The sequence below is a fragment of the Typopeltis vanoorti genome, chromosome 1 (genome assembly GCF_054136105.1).
Source record: "Typopeltis vanoorti isolate ZY-2024b chromosome 1, IOZ_Tvanoo_1.0, whole genome shotgun sequence".
Lineage (NCBI taxonomy): Eukaryota > Metazoa > Arthropoda > Arachnida > Uropygi > Thelyphonidae > Typopeltis > Typopeltis vanoorti.
In genome coordinates, this window is record NC_143549.1 from 158,587,209 (window position 1) to 158,602,800 (window position 15,592).

General features: G+C 38.3%; 1 protein-coding gene across 1 annotated transcript in view; it reads left to right on the forward strand.

The window, feature by feature from the left end:
• The window catches only part of LOC150110579 (cilia- and flagella-associated protein 43-like), a 609,434-nt gene that overhangs the window by 579,514 nt on the left and 14,328 nt on the right, over window positions 1–15,592 (forward strand). Inside the window, exon 24 of the mRNA XM_090401881.1 lies at window positions 11,303–11,467. Coding sequence (XP_090258007.1) covers window positions 11,303–11,467 — 165 coding nt within the window. The remainder of the gene's footprint in view (window positions 1–11,302; window positions 11,468–15,592) is intronic.

Consider the following 15,592-nt stretch of genomic DNA (forward strand, 5'->3'; position numbering starts at 1 on the left):
TCGCGAGTGAGCGTCCCCGAAGCACCAGTAGCTGGTGACCGGATAGCTTCTTGAGAAGTTCTCCACGTCCCAATGCTTATAGAAATGGGTTTCTTGTATCAGGAGGATATTAATTTTGTGTGTTAACATTAGCCTCCAGACAGCGCTTTGCGCAAAGGGGTTGCGTAGTCCGTTAGTGTTTAAAGTTGCGATTTTAACTTCCATGTTGGTGTTAGAATGAGGAGGGGGCGTTATCTGGTGTTTGTTTTATGAAACCCGGTTCTGGTTCCTCGTCGGAGCTGGTAGCACTTTGAGCATCCGAGACAATGACAAGCCTGTCTGTAGAGTCCCTGTCTTCGTCAGAGTCCATTTCGTGGACTTGGGGTTGTGCCAATTGATCCATTACTGGGGGTAGGCTCTCTAACATTGTAACGTCATTGTCGAGGGGCTTTGCGCCTATTGTTCGACGTTGACCTGTGGTCTCTGTTTCGTCCTCCGATGACATCATGCTGCTTTGTTTCGCTTTTTTCTTTTCCTGTGATTCCGTTTCTCTTGCGCGCTTTGTTGGGGCGCTGGGTGTGACCTCTTCCTCTTTCCTGCAAGCTTCATGGTTTGCCACATTGATGCTGGTGATGTTCTGTGTGTGGCGGCTTGCCTTGGGTATCTTTGGGGTTTTCGTTTCCGTTGCTGCTTCCTTTTCAGCCTGCTGGCCGAGCTCCGGAAAATCGCTCCTTGATATTTTCTCAGGGTTCCCGATGGGCGTTGCCCTAATCGGTGTTATGGTCCCTCCTGTTGCTTCTGAGTGTGTCTTGTACGGACATGTGTCCAATTTGTGGGTCAGAGCCCCACACTTAATACAGGGTTCTGTACAGCTTTCCATTTTATGCTTTGACGATTTGCAATTTCTGCATTGTATTCGAGGGCAATCTGCCCCAAGGTGTTCCTCCGAATTACATCTAAAGCACCTTTTTTTCACACCTGGGTAGTTCACCATTACCCTCGTTCCCCCCAAAAAAACAAAATTGGGGACTTCTTTTTTCATGTCAATCTGGATTTCAACGTCTCCTGTTTTCCATCCTTTATAGTCTGCATATTCCATTGCTTTAATCTCGTGAATTTCCCCCCATTGGCTAAAGAATTTCTTGACTTCAGGTTCGTTCTCTAGGTATTCTAGTGGAAACCTGGTTATTTTTAGCGTTTTTCGCAGGCTCCCTACTAGAAACGGTCTGATTGTTTGTCCACAACAAATGAAACCCTCTAATAATTTCTTTTTTGTTTGTTCGCTTTTGACCACTATTTGAAATCTATTGTTCCCATAAGGTATAAAACCGTATATATTTTCAGCCCCTACTGTTTCGATTAGAGCTCTCGCTAACGCCCGCTGATCTACGGGCTTCGTGAGCTCGATACCGAGCGTCCTAGTTCTAGGCAAAAAATGCGACATGGTTACAGAAATTCCTGACTACTGGGTGTAGAAAGGGAATGTAAGGAGGGGGGGGGGGGCAAAATCGAGGAACGTTGGGCGTTCCTCGCCGCAAACAAAGCGATACCAGAATAGACGGATAAAACAGGCAATAAAAAGAAAAAAGGTCTTACCAAAGCTGGGGTACTACTGCGGAATCTGAGCATGGAGCTCTCTTTTCGGGCCGTTGAAACTGGATCTTCTTGAGAGGTAGACGTCTGCCTTCGGCCGGAGCTTTCTCGGGGGTCCTCGGGAACTGTCTCTGGAATCCGCTGCGTTCTGTCGATGTCGATATTGAGGTCTCTTCAGTGGGAGCCAGGCCCAAGCTGAGATACCAGGCAGAAGCATTCGCAGGTCATCTCTACCTATAGGAGTTGCCAAATGGTGTGCCACCCATTTTTAATAAATTACTCTGGATTTAGAGAAAGATGTTGAAAGTTTATTTTTCACTTGGTTAGAGTATAATAAATTTAGTTTAATCCTTTATCCAAGTGTGAGCAAACAAAGTTTGCGCCTGAAAGTATCTTCAGGACTGAGGTAAGGTGGTACACACCAGGGCAACTCGTTGCAAAGGTGGAGCAAGCTACCAATACTCCTGTCTCAGTATCTCCTATAATGCAAAACACATCTCCTTGCGGATATGTCTAATGTTCTGCATTAAGGGAAGGGCCACTACCCAGACTAGTTTCGACCTTTATTGAGGTCTCTTCAGTTGGAGCCAGGCCCAAGTGGAGATCCCAATAACCACATCTTTCTCTAAATCCAGAGTAATTTATTAAAAATGGGTGGCACACCATTTGGCAACTCCTATAGGAGATGTGTTTTGCATTATAGGAGATACTGAGACAGGAGTATTGGTAGCTTGCTCCACCTTTGCAACGAGTTGCCCTGGTGTGTACCACCTTACCTCAGTCCTGAAGATACTTTCAGGCGCAAACTTTGTTTGCTCACACTTGGATAAAGGATTAAACTAAATTTATTATACTCTAACCAAGTGAAAAATAAACTTTCAACATCTTTCTCTAAATCCAGAGTAATTTATTAAAAATGGGTGGCACACCATTTGGCAACTCCTATAGGTAGAGATGACCTGCGAATGCTTCTGCCTAGTATCTCAGCTTGGGCCTGGCTCCCACTGAAGAGACCTCAATAAAGGTCGAAACTAGTCTGGGTAGTGGCCCTTTCCTTAATGCAGAACATTAGACATATCCGCAAGGAGATGTGTTTTGCATTATAGGAGATACTGAGACAGGAGTATTGGTAGCTTGCTCCACCTTTGCAACGAGTTGCCCTGGTGTGTACCACGTTACCTCAGTCCTGAAGATACTTTCAGGCGCAAACTTTGTTTGCTCACACTTGGATAAAGGATTAAACTAAATTTATTATAAAAAATGTATTTCATTATATTCACCTTTTTCTCTGACCATACTGCCTCAAAACTATTACTGCTATTTTTCCCTTTCATCTCTACCTTGTATGGACATGACTTTCTTTCTATCATCAATAGCACTCCACATTCTTTTTTTTTACCCTTTCTATCTTCACGAAATACATAATAACCTTCCATCTCTTACTTCTTACACTTCTAGCATTTGTATACAAACATAACAGCTCATTCCTGGATTTATAGCAAGTTTCACTGATACCACTTATTAGATGTGATTTCCCCATACTTAACTTGAGCCATTTCTTTTTCTCCTTACTCATTCCAGAACCTTTTTTCAAATCCAACTGTTTTTTCCCTACATCCCAGGTCATCCCCATTCCTTTTTTGTTTACACGCACATTCACAACCTCTTGGAATGTCACCCTTTTTCATGCGCTGTTCCTCTGTCCACCCAGAGTCTCTATATTTCTCTGTTTTTCTTGTACACTTGATCTCTCATTCTCTACATTTATGCTATCCAGTTTATTCAAGCACCACTTCAATTTCCCCTTCCTTACTCTACTGTTCATCTTGTGCTGTCCCCTCAGTCACATCTTCAATATTTCTTGCTTAATCCTGTCATTCATCCATTTTGTACCCACCTTGATATCACATATCACCATCCCACTTAATTTCTCATTCCATTCAAGTGCTCCAACCTGTCTCCTAAGTTCTCATAATTACTATTCTTCTAGTTCCACATACATCCTTTCCTCACAGAAGTCTTATGGCTAGCCACTACCCAAACGATTATCTTATGATTGCTTTCACTAACTGGGCAGAAATGTGATACCTCACTCACAATCCCATATCCTCTTATGAAATGATGAGATCTAAGGTACTTGATTTTTTCTTGTCCTCCCTTACATACTGTTTAGGATAGTTTGTACCTCAAAAACTTGAGAAAATTGTTTTCCTTATTTCCAAATGCTGTCTCTTCATTCTAATCTGTATTACTATAATTATAATCACCCATAATGATCACTGGTCCTTTCTTCACTAATCCAAGTCACTTATACATTTCTTTTTTTTTGCCACCTTCCACATTCTCTTGCCTATAGCAATATCTGACCAAATATGTCTTCCTGTCACATCTCCACCACACACCATATTGACTCCAAACCAGTGTCACTATTTACATCTCAGATCTCCACTTTGTGCAGACATGATTTGCCTACTATTATCAACAGGACCTGCTCCTTTCTTGTCTTTTCTATCCTCATTAAAAATAACACTCTTCCATTTCTATTCCCATCAGGATATCATCCTTATTGTCATCTTTATCATCCACATCATCCATGCTTTTTCACCTATTCCAAAAATTTTTGAACAAATAAACTCACTGAGCAAAACCATTCCATCTCCTTTATTTCTGATCCTGGCATTTGTAAATAAACACAGTAGTTAACTTTTAGGTCTATAACCAGTTCTACCCATTTTGCTTGTTAGTTGTGATTTCCACACACCTCACCAGTTCCAGTTGTATTCTTCACCACTCACTCTGTCTTGAGACACAACTTCCCCCTTATATCATAGTCTATCCCATTCCTATCATGACTATCCTCATACACACATTCACTATAATGATGATTTCCAACATTCCCCCTCATTATTCCATGTCTATCTATTCATCCCAGTTCCTCTTATTTCCCGGTTCATCTATGATTTTTGTTGTCTCATCGTTATCTCTTGCACTACTACTACTACTATTCTCATTTACAACCACTGCAATCTCACCATTTCCTTTCCTGGGAAGAGATGAAGTGAAAGATCTCTCTCTCATGATCCTTCACTTCACCTCTTACTTTTTCTGATGTCTTGTTCACATTATCCATTGTACTTTCTTCTAGTAACAATCTCTACAACAGATTGTCACCAATCTATTTAAATGAAACCCATGACTTTTGTACAAATCTATTTTTCCCTGAAATACCTTGCACACATTTACAGTACTCCACTCACTTCTTCTCACAGAGCTCCACAAACATGCTATTCATGATTCTTACTCTTCATTCAAACTTAACATATCATACCTTGGAAACACACTGACTACCTTTACCATCACACTATTATCATTTACTCTCATCAATAACCTCAAGATATCCATCCTTACATTCTCCTTATGTCCAACCAAATCATTTGTTCCAACAGTGACCAATAACTCTCCTTTTTGTCTACTTCTCATATCCAACACATCAATCATGCTGCTAATTTTCTCTCCTGGAAAATGGACCTTATGTACTCTCTCATTTATCACGTGGCTGGTAATGGAATTTCCATACATTGCTGCTCTCGAGTTATTCATCAAGTTATTTCCTTTATGCTATACTTTTGTGCTTTTTCATTCCTATTCACACTAAATTTTGATCTCACTGTGCATATTTTTCATCTCATATCTCATTTTGATCAACGTACTTTTCAACTCTTTCATCCTGTCAACCATACAGTCTGTCAGTTTGTTATCCGTTTCTTTCATTTCCTCATTCATACTTTGTTTTGCTTCTACAATGTAACCAATTTCATCGGTACTTTCTTTCCTTTTGATAGCTTGCCTGCTTCCATTCTATGATTTTTTTGTTCTATCAATCAGTTTCATATTTACTGATAACTCATAAACCCACAGAATATCACAGTTTCAACATATTTCAACTGTGGAGTGATTGAACAGGAGACCTTCTGGTCTCCTGTTCAGTCACTCCACAGACATTGTTTTCATATTCTGCTATGTAGAGATGCTGCATTTACAACAAAACATTCTTGAAAAATCCCTATCATTAATTATATTTGATTTTTGCACTGTTCAACATGCAGATATTGATCCAGGAGTTTATTGTGATTTAGAACTGAATGCTTAATCAGTTTTTAATTATTGCCCCTATCTTTAGATTTGTTTTCCATACTTTTACAGTTGTTTCAGAGAGAGAGAGAGAGAGAGAGAGAGAGAGAGAAAAAAAAAGTACAAGAAAAAGACAAGAAAAAAAATTAAGGGAATAAAGGATTACCATTTTGAGTAGCAGTAGAGGTTAAATTATTATTATTATTATTAACATTTGACCTCAGCGGAGTCAGAGACTCATCATGGGAGGTATACACTATTGCACACAATGCTCATCCAGCCATGCCTTCTTCACTAATGCTTTATTACCCCCCCCCCCGTGAAGAGAACAATGAAGCATTAGTACAGTATATTGTGTTCAATTTTAGGAATTGCACGAAGTCTGCAAACAATTGCATGAGTATTTAATTGGAATAAATGCAAAAATATAATATCGGTGATACTGATATTTCACCGCACACCAGGAATATTCGTCCCTGATATATATATATATATGTAGAACACTGCATCCTGTATATTTGCTGCAGTCAGTTGGAATCCTTCTTTAGTGAATTAAATTAAATCAGTAAATTTAATCAGTAAAGTTGAAGGAATTAAGAGCAGTTGGTAAGGAAGAACTAACAGATATTATGATCAGTACAAAATAGTAAGATGCCATTTTATCATGACTGGGCAACCTCAAGGGTGAAATGGCGTAGTTGAGATGAGAGAACTGCAAAATACATCACTGTTGCACAAGCTAGGACAACCCATAATCATCCAAAGTAATGCACACACTAAAGTCAATACTGACCTGACAAAGAGATCGTTCAGAACTAGACAGCGAGATCTGTCATATAAGCTAGAAGACCACTGTTCCAATATCAGAACCAAAGAAAACCTTAAAGAAAGTTCAGTGGGTGCTAGATCTGTGGACACATTGAAGCCAACTCAAAGGATGAAAGTCATATTTCCATATTATCATTGTTATGATGATGATTCAGGACCTCCATGGAATTACAAGACTCATATCACCCTAAAAAGCACAAAATCTGTCATACTACAGGGTGTTCGGGATAAATTTGACAGTTTTGTAAGGAAAAAGAAAATCTTCTTTGTATCTATTAAATTTAATGAATTGACAAAAAAACATTACAGGCAGAGTTAATTACAATACTATCAACAAGATTTACTCAAAATAACCACCATTAGCATCGATCACAGCTTCAATTCTGCTTCGGAACCTCGAACAAGCTGATGCTACAGTCTCCCTGGGAAGGGCCGCAAAAACTGTTTTAATTTTATCCATTAACTGGGCTTTTGTATTACTGGAAGTGCGATTGGTGTCTTTTTCAACTGCGCCCCATACAAAATAATCCATGGGGTTAAGGTCTGGGGAGTTTGGAGGCCAAACATTTGGACTGGTGAAGTCGTAGAAATTTTCAGACAACCATTTTTGACTTTTCCCAGAGGTGTGGCAAGGGGCCGAATCCTGCTGCCATACATACGGCCTACCATTGGCTACCCTTGTTATCCAGGGCTTGACTACAGTTAGCAACTCCATGAACAAAGCCCGAATTCCAATGCCAGGGTTCTTCAACACCTGTTCCTGCAGATTTGCGAGGAATTCTGCTGTACGGACACAATCAGATCGTCTGCTAGGGATCTTTCTTCTTGCTACATCCTCGTAGTCACCATTGCAAGTCTCTAGTTCATGCCTGATTGTTTTTACTGTATTCAGGGAGCATTGGGCAGCAGTCGTAATATCCTTATTTTGATGGCGGGCACGAATCATCATGATACAAGTTATTCTCTTCCATGATTCAGGTGGGTTCCAGCTATCCATCCTTTCTGACATCTTGTATATGAATGAAGAAGGGTCCAAACTTTTAAATGAAGAGAAGTGTGTGTTAATACATGTAACTTACGGAAAAATATAATTAATTATAAATATGTCAAATTTATCCCGAACACCCTGTACTTCTTGAACTTATTCACTGTTCAGGTTCTCACCATGCTATCAGGCAAAACATTCCACAGTTCAACCAACCTCCTTGCAAATAAATCACTCCTTACCCTCTGGATCACAATTTTCTTTTGCAATTTACAGGGATGGCTCCTTGTACTTGCTCCTCTCCATTGTTCCACCAGATGTGGAACAATGGCAACTTCCCTGTGCCAACCCAGCAACTTTTTCTCAGCAGTTTAAATGTCTCAATCACATCACCTCTCATTTCTCTATCTACCAAATTTTGAAGTCTATATTCCTTCACTCTTTCCTCATAACTAACATTGTACACTCCTGATATCATCTTTGTTATCTGCCTCCACACTCTTTCTAAGGTTAATTTATCCTCTTCCAATCCTGGGGAACAAATATGAGCACAGTAGTCCAGATATGGTCTGATCAGGTTTTTATACAATGGAATAACAACTCTGTTACCTCTGCTGGTCAGCATCTTTCTTATTATTTAAGAGCTACTTGTGTTATAAATATATATGTTTCCTTATATAAATATTATTACTTATTCCTTTTGTTTTTCATGTTAATTTAAAGAAAGCATCCTTCTTAGTATTGCAACAATCATCTGGGTTGTTATCACCTTTGCAATATGTTCCTGAATTTCAGATTTATATTAATCATCACCTCAAGATCCCTAACCTCTCTCACTTCCTCCAGTACAGTTCCTCCAAAAGAGTAAGCTGCCTTCCATCGATGTATCCAAAACTACAAAACTTTACATTCAGTTGAATTAAAGTGATGCCCTATTCATTTGCCCAACTGTCCAGCTTATCGAAATCCTCCTGATAGGCTGCCATATGTGCACTATTACTGATAATCCTTCCCAACTTCACATCATTTGCAAACAGCTGATATCTCCTTGCACTCTTGGTGTCATTGATATAAAGATTAAAAACAATACAGGTCCAAGTACTGAGCCCTGTAGGATTCCAGTTGTAACCTTCTGCTTTCTTGATACTGCTCCCGCATACACAATTCTCTGGCACCTATCAGACAGCCAATCCCAAATCCAGTTCACCAACTTGACACCTGAAACCCATGTGTTATACTTAAATATCAGATTACTGTGTTGCACCCTGTCAAATGCCATAGTAAAAAAAAAAAAAAAAAAAGGCAGAATATGCTTTTCCTCCACATCAATGACCCTTGTCATTTTTTTATAAAATGTAATCAGATTACTAAAACAAGAGCTCCACCTCAACAAATCCATACTTACTCTCACAGATAACATTACCCTCATGTCCCCAGTGCTGTAAATGATTCCTCACTGATTTCTCCAAAATCTTAACTACTGATGAAATATGAACTGTTCTATAGTTTGACACTTCCATTCTATTACCACCCTTATACCACCCAATGACACTATCTGACCCTTTGTCCACTCAATGGGCAGCTTTCCCATTACCAGACTCTCATTGAAAAGCCAGGTTAACAGAGCTGTCAGTTCTTTGGTGAATGCACTCAAACCTGTAGCGGTAGATATACAGTAGGTATTCAGAGCCCCGTAGCAAAAAATATATTGGATAAAATTCAACCAAACTTAGTTCATGCAGGAAGGGGAGGGATTTATAGAAGATAAAAAAATAGTAAAATTCCTGCCACCAGGGAATGTTTGGTGCATGTGGGTTTGAATTAATTAAACAGTAATGACTAGAAGAGACACAACAAAGCTATTTTCATTGTTCGTATAACTTACAGATGTTGTTCAATATGACTTCCTTTCTCCTTGGTGAATGTGGCAGTCGTGTTTAGTTAGTCTAGAAAACATGTTTTTAAATTTAAATATAGTGTGGCTTTTTTGTCTCAAATTGTGCTGCAGTTGTGCATCGGTTAGATACAAGTGTCCTTCAGTGGTGTTATTGTTTGGAACTGTGTTGTATATATTATGTTTTCGCTGCTTTTTGTTTCACTACTTCAATGTGTATAGATGGCGTCCAACAAGAAATGTACGTCAGGGTCACGCCAGGACTTCTACTTCTACATGAAAGGCTGGCTCAGCGTTAGATTTTTCACAATGGATGCATTGCAGAAACTGCTACATGTATGCACCGAAGAATGTGAAGGATCTGTGGTCGGTCTGGCTAAATGAGAAGAATGAAAATGTTGACGTATGTGAGATGTGTTGGGATAGGCTGGAGCATTTAGGAATGGAAGCTGACATTGGGATTGTAGCGGAAAAACTTCGGCGGGAGTTCATGAAAATGAAAAATGACCTTCATCTTCTGCATAAGGGATTGGAAGTGCTCGGTAAGGAGATACTGGAAGTTAAAACTGAGTTTAATGTGTTAAACAGAGAAATTAGGACTATAGAGGTTACTTTAGCTGAAGTAACTAGAATAGGATTATGTATGGGTGAGTCTTTGGTGAATAATGCAGTAATAAATAGTATGGGAGTGATTGGGAGTCAACTAAATAAAACCACAAGTGGCCTAGAAGAAACGAGATTAAGTTTCTGTAACATTCACTGTACTGGCAATCCAATGTGAGGTAGTGTTCCATCTTGCATGCATATGGTAGAGCCAAGGCATCTTCAATGCTGCAGTTGCAGAACTACGAAGTTGTGCAGCATCTCTCAATACCTAACAGAAGAGATGGTACAAGTCGCTGGTCCTGTCAGGCAAAGTTATTTGAAAAAGTATGAACCAATAATAAACGCACTGAAACCACACCAAACTGTGACTTTCAGTGAGTATGAAGGAATCAGATGGAACACGTGAAGGTTATTTGCAGCCCAAATTCCACAATTGTGTGAGTTAACACTACCGTTCAGATAAAAATGTGCCTCATCACTCCACAAGATCTTCCATGGGAATGCATTATCCACCTCCATTCAAGCTAAGATCGTCAGGATAAACTGCAGACCTGCATCACAACGATGCAAAGCTTGAGTATGAGAGATCTTGTAGGGGAAAAATCTCAACATTCGACGCATGATTTTCCACACAATTGAGTATCGTATGTCCACTTGCTTTGATATTGCCTGAGCACTGCTTTACCCTTGTGTGTTATTCATTCCATTTTCAATGAATTATTTTGTGGCAGAATTTTGTACCATTTTTATCTTCTGTAAATAAAAACCCCATGTTCCATAGTGTACTTACACCAAGTTTGGTTGAATTTCGTATGATACATTTTTTATTACAGGGCTCTGAATATCTCCTCTTTAATGATGATCACCCTGTATATATATTTATATATACTATAATCATATCTCAATGTTGTTACAACATATGTACATGTGATTAATATAATTTTAAATGACCATTGTTAGTATTCTATCTTATATAACTCTTCCTACACTGAAGATGGATTGTTAATTTCAGGTTAAAATATTTGAAAATAAAGTTATTTAATCACGATACCGGCAAAGACATCTATAGACGTCAAGTTTATCATGGATGCGAAGTGCATGTTAAAATTGTGATACCATTGATATTACATTGAAATATATGATGGATACGAAGTGTATGAGGATGCGTGTTTGATCCATAATGGCTGGTGAGGTGGTTAATGCTTCTTGTGTTTACATATTATAAATATTTATATTTTTAACATGTAAATTTTTATAGTATACCTGAATTTTATTTATCCCTTTAGAATACACTAGATGCTTCTAAAGAAGAACTCGAAAGCTATGATAGTTATCGTACTGGATTTGCAGGTAGTCTCAGAAAGGAAATTGATATTGATTCTTCATTTCTATATAATCAGTTTGAAATAATGACTCCTGAGCAGAAAAGAAACCAGATTGTTATTCTCAAGGTACTTAAAACTTCTTTTAAATATTAATTTCTGGATTTGTTGTATTAATATCTTGTACTTCAAAACCAGCATGAACACAGTTGGTGTAGTGCAATGAATAAGGTCTTACTTATTTACTAAAGTGCTTGTTATTTTGATAATATTGCACAAGGTACGTTTTCTAGGATGTAAAATGAATAGTCTGATCAAGATATTGGATTTGACAAGTAAGCGAGCAAGAGAGTTGGTAGTAGTCGTAGTAGTAGTGACAAATAACTTGACAGGGTACAAGTAGAATGTAAGATTGGATATCAGGAGGTTGTTGAGAAGGATAAAAGGTAATAGTGTGGTAGGAAATATAGTCAGCACATTGCCTAGGTATGAGAGTGATAGGATGAAACCAAGAGCAAAAATTATGAAAGATATGTTAGTGGAAATGTGTGAACAGAAAGGAGTGCACTTTTTTAATGTGTGCAATGAATTTGAAGGAAGAATTGAACTGGTTAAATGATAGGCTGCATTTCATTGCTTTGTTGTGAATAATTTGGAGAGGCTGCTGCTGGAAGAGAGAGAGTAATGAGTGCAGAGAATGAGAGAACAAGTATGCAAGGAAACAGGGAAATGGGGAGACTCATGGTGGACTGGGGAATGCAATGTGAGAAAGGTTAAGCTCTGAGAGGATATGAATGGGTGTGCAGACAAAAAGGGAAGGGGATTACATGGGATGTAGGGAAAATAGTAGGATTTGAAGGAAGTTCTGGAGAAGGATATGGAGAAGTTTAATCTAATAAGTGGTATCACTGAAACTTCTTATAGATTGAAGAATGAGCTGTTATGCTTTTATATAAATGCTACAAAGTATAAGAAACAAGGGAAATTAAATGGTTGCATTGATTGGGTTTGTTCACCCAAAAATTGTTGGAATAAATGAGACATAGTTGAATGAGGATGACATCCTGACAGGAATAGAGATGGAAGGGTATGGTGTATTTCAAGAAGACAGAAAGGTCAAAAAGGGAAGTAGAGTGCTGTTGATTAGAAAAAGAATTATGTCCATAAAGGTAGAGTTGCAAGAGGGGAAATGGTAGCAGTGGTTTTGAGGCAGTATGGTGTGAGATAGAGTTGAATAGAATCTAATACTTTGTTACTTTGTTAGATGTTGATGTAGACCTGGTAATGTGGAGGGTAGTAACCAGACAATGTATATGCAAATTGGCTAAACAAATAGGAAAAGAGTGATTTCCTTTATGGAAACATTGATTGAGATGATGAGATAGCAATCATAGTAAAGTAACTAAAGTTTCTTGAGTTTTTGAAGGACAACTACCTCAGACACTACATAAGAGAGAGCACACAAGGATTGAGGGCTTTAGATGTGATCATCTCATCGGGGGATGTTAATATAAATGAGATGTCCAATTTTCCTCATTGATGAGAGTGACCATGAAGTAATTATTTGAATGGTTGCCACCTATGTGAGAACTTCTCTGAGGAAATGGTATATGCAGAACTACAAGGCTGGTGATTACGAGATGCTCAAATGTTAGCTTGCATCTGTAGCATAGAATGAGGACTCGGGTGATATTCAAGAGCTATCTAGTAGAAGAAATGTCTAAATATATTCCAATAGTCAGAAGGTTAAAAAAGTAGATGTAAAATAGATGAATGAAGAGATTAACATACAATAATGGAGAAAAAGGTCATTATGGTGGCAACATAAGAAGTCGTAATAATCAATTCCATGAGGAATACAAAGAGAAGGCAAGAGGGGTGACTCAGTTGGTGCGGATAGAGAGTTCAGTTTGAGCAGCAGTTAGTTAATGAAGCCAAGAAAAAAAATCCTAGGAAGTTCTTTCAATATGTAGTCAGCAAAACAAGAAATATTATGGTAGAAGGGCATTGATTGGGGAAAATGGTCTAAGGACAAAGGACAACTGCTGTGAAGTTAGAGCATTTCATAAAGGCCTTTCATTCTTATGAATGTGATATCATAGAGAGTTTGAGAGCAGTAGATAATGAGGAAGAGAGACTGTGAGTGAGGATGATATATATGAGGAATTGTGCTAACTTGATGTCAATAAGGCTTTGGGACTTGATGATATATCTCCATGTATTTTGATGGGATGTGCCTGGAAGTTGACATCTGCCTTAAAATATTTGTTTAATATGAGTCTTACATTGGATGAAGTTTCAAAGGAATGGAAGGAAGGCAACATTTTGCCACTTCATTAGGAAAGTTACAGAATTCAAGCATCAAATTATAAGCCTATCTGTGTGTGTTAATTGTTGTACTTAAAGTGTTTGAGAGGCTGGTGAGAACCAGTATCTAGAATTGGGTTGAGAACAGTGGCATTATCTTTGATGTACAGGATAGATTTGCTAAAGGGAGTTCGTGTTTTAGTAATCTACTTACGTATTACAATAAAGTGAGGGCAGCATTGTATGTGGGAGATGGATGCACAGTAGTATATGTAGACTTTGAAAAGGCTTTCAATAGATTACTGCATGATAAGTTGATAATGAATCTAGAGTTGATGGGGTTGAATGTTGACTAGTTCATTGGATTACAGATTTTGTTGCCTGATAAGTATCAACAATTTGTGGAAAACAACATCCCAGAAGAGTAAGTCATTAGTGATGTCCATCAGGGGGTTTGTTTTAGGGCCATTGCTGCATGTTAATGATATTGAGTAAGAGTTTAATGAGGATATTCAGTTGTTTGCAGATGATGCAAAGTTGAACTATGAGGAGTAGAGCAGATGTTGTGAGCTTACAAGAAAACTTGAATAGACTGAGTGAATGGGCACAAGAGTGGGAATACCAGTTCAATGTTGCAAAATGTAAGGTTTTTAAAAGTGGACAACAAAGATGGGATGTAGAATTTACTCTTGGTGGGGATATATTGTTAGATATTAGAATTTACTCTTGGTGGGGATATATTGTTGGATATGAGGAAAAATAAGAGATCTTGGGGTGATGGTGGATAAGGATCTAAAATTTAGAGTACACGTTGCCAAACTTGTGAGGACAACACAGCAATAATAATAATAATAATAATAATAACCCACAAATTCTGGCAATGATGTGTTGGACACTGACTTGTGGAAGTAAGGAGATTCTGGATCCATTGTATAAGGCTCTTATGAGGCCATGGATAATTGTGCATAGATTTGCTCATCTGGTTTTCAAAAGGATAACGAGAGGGTCCTAAGACGATTCACTTAAATATAGTATGTGCAAAAAAAAGTCCTGAAAAACTACCACGATATTTGTTATGGAGTAAATGGATTTATTATTAAAGAAATATACGTTTCCACATGATGATATGTACTACTGTAGAATCTTGGTCAAATAAAGCATTAACAATGGTAGAGTATGTGCTCATGATGGGATCCCTGTCTTTCAAGACATGTTTTGTAGTGCATGTGAAGGTTCTCTGTCATCTTGGACAACAAGGGTTGGGACATCTGCTGGACATATGATGTAATTTTATTCCTTAGTTCATCAAGGTTTGAAGGCAGGTCATAGTGGAATATCCATTCCTTCAACATACCCCAAATGAAGGCATCAAGTGATGTGAGATCAGGAGAGCATCAAGGTTACAAGAATTCTGTGAACCTCGAAATGAACCTCCCAAGGAAGTGTTCTGAGAAATAGGCTCTAGAACCGTGTGATATGTGACAAGTTTCTTTGTCCTGTTGGAATACCTATCCATGAAATGGATGTTTTATGTATGACATCCTATGCAATCCTGGGTGAATGCAAGCAACACATTCTTCATGTAGCATTTGCTATTCGAGTTTACTGTTACACTACCCTCTTCAGTGAAGTAGGGCCCAATTATGACATTTCCAGAAACTGCACACCATGCAGCGACCTTCTCACTTTGAAGAGGTTTCTCTTAGAAAAATTCAGGTCTCATGAAACCAAAAACACGTAGTCTCATCTGTTTACATGTCCACTTGGATGGAAATATACTTCTTCCAAGAACTAGACATTATGGAGGAAGGACAGTTCTTCATAAATATTTGTCATTGCACCTACAGAAACAACAAACTGCTCACAAACATGTCGTAGGCTTAAAGCATATTCTCTACCAACTCTGTATCAAAGAAATAATGCTCAACAATAAACATGTTTTCTTCC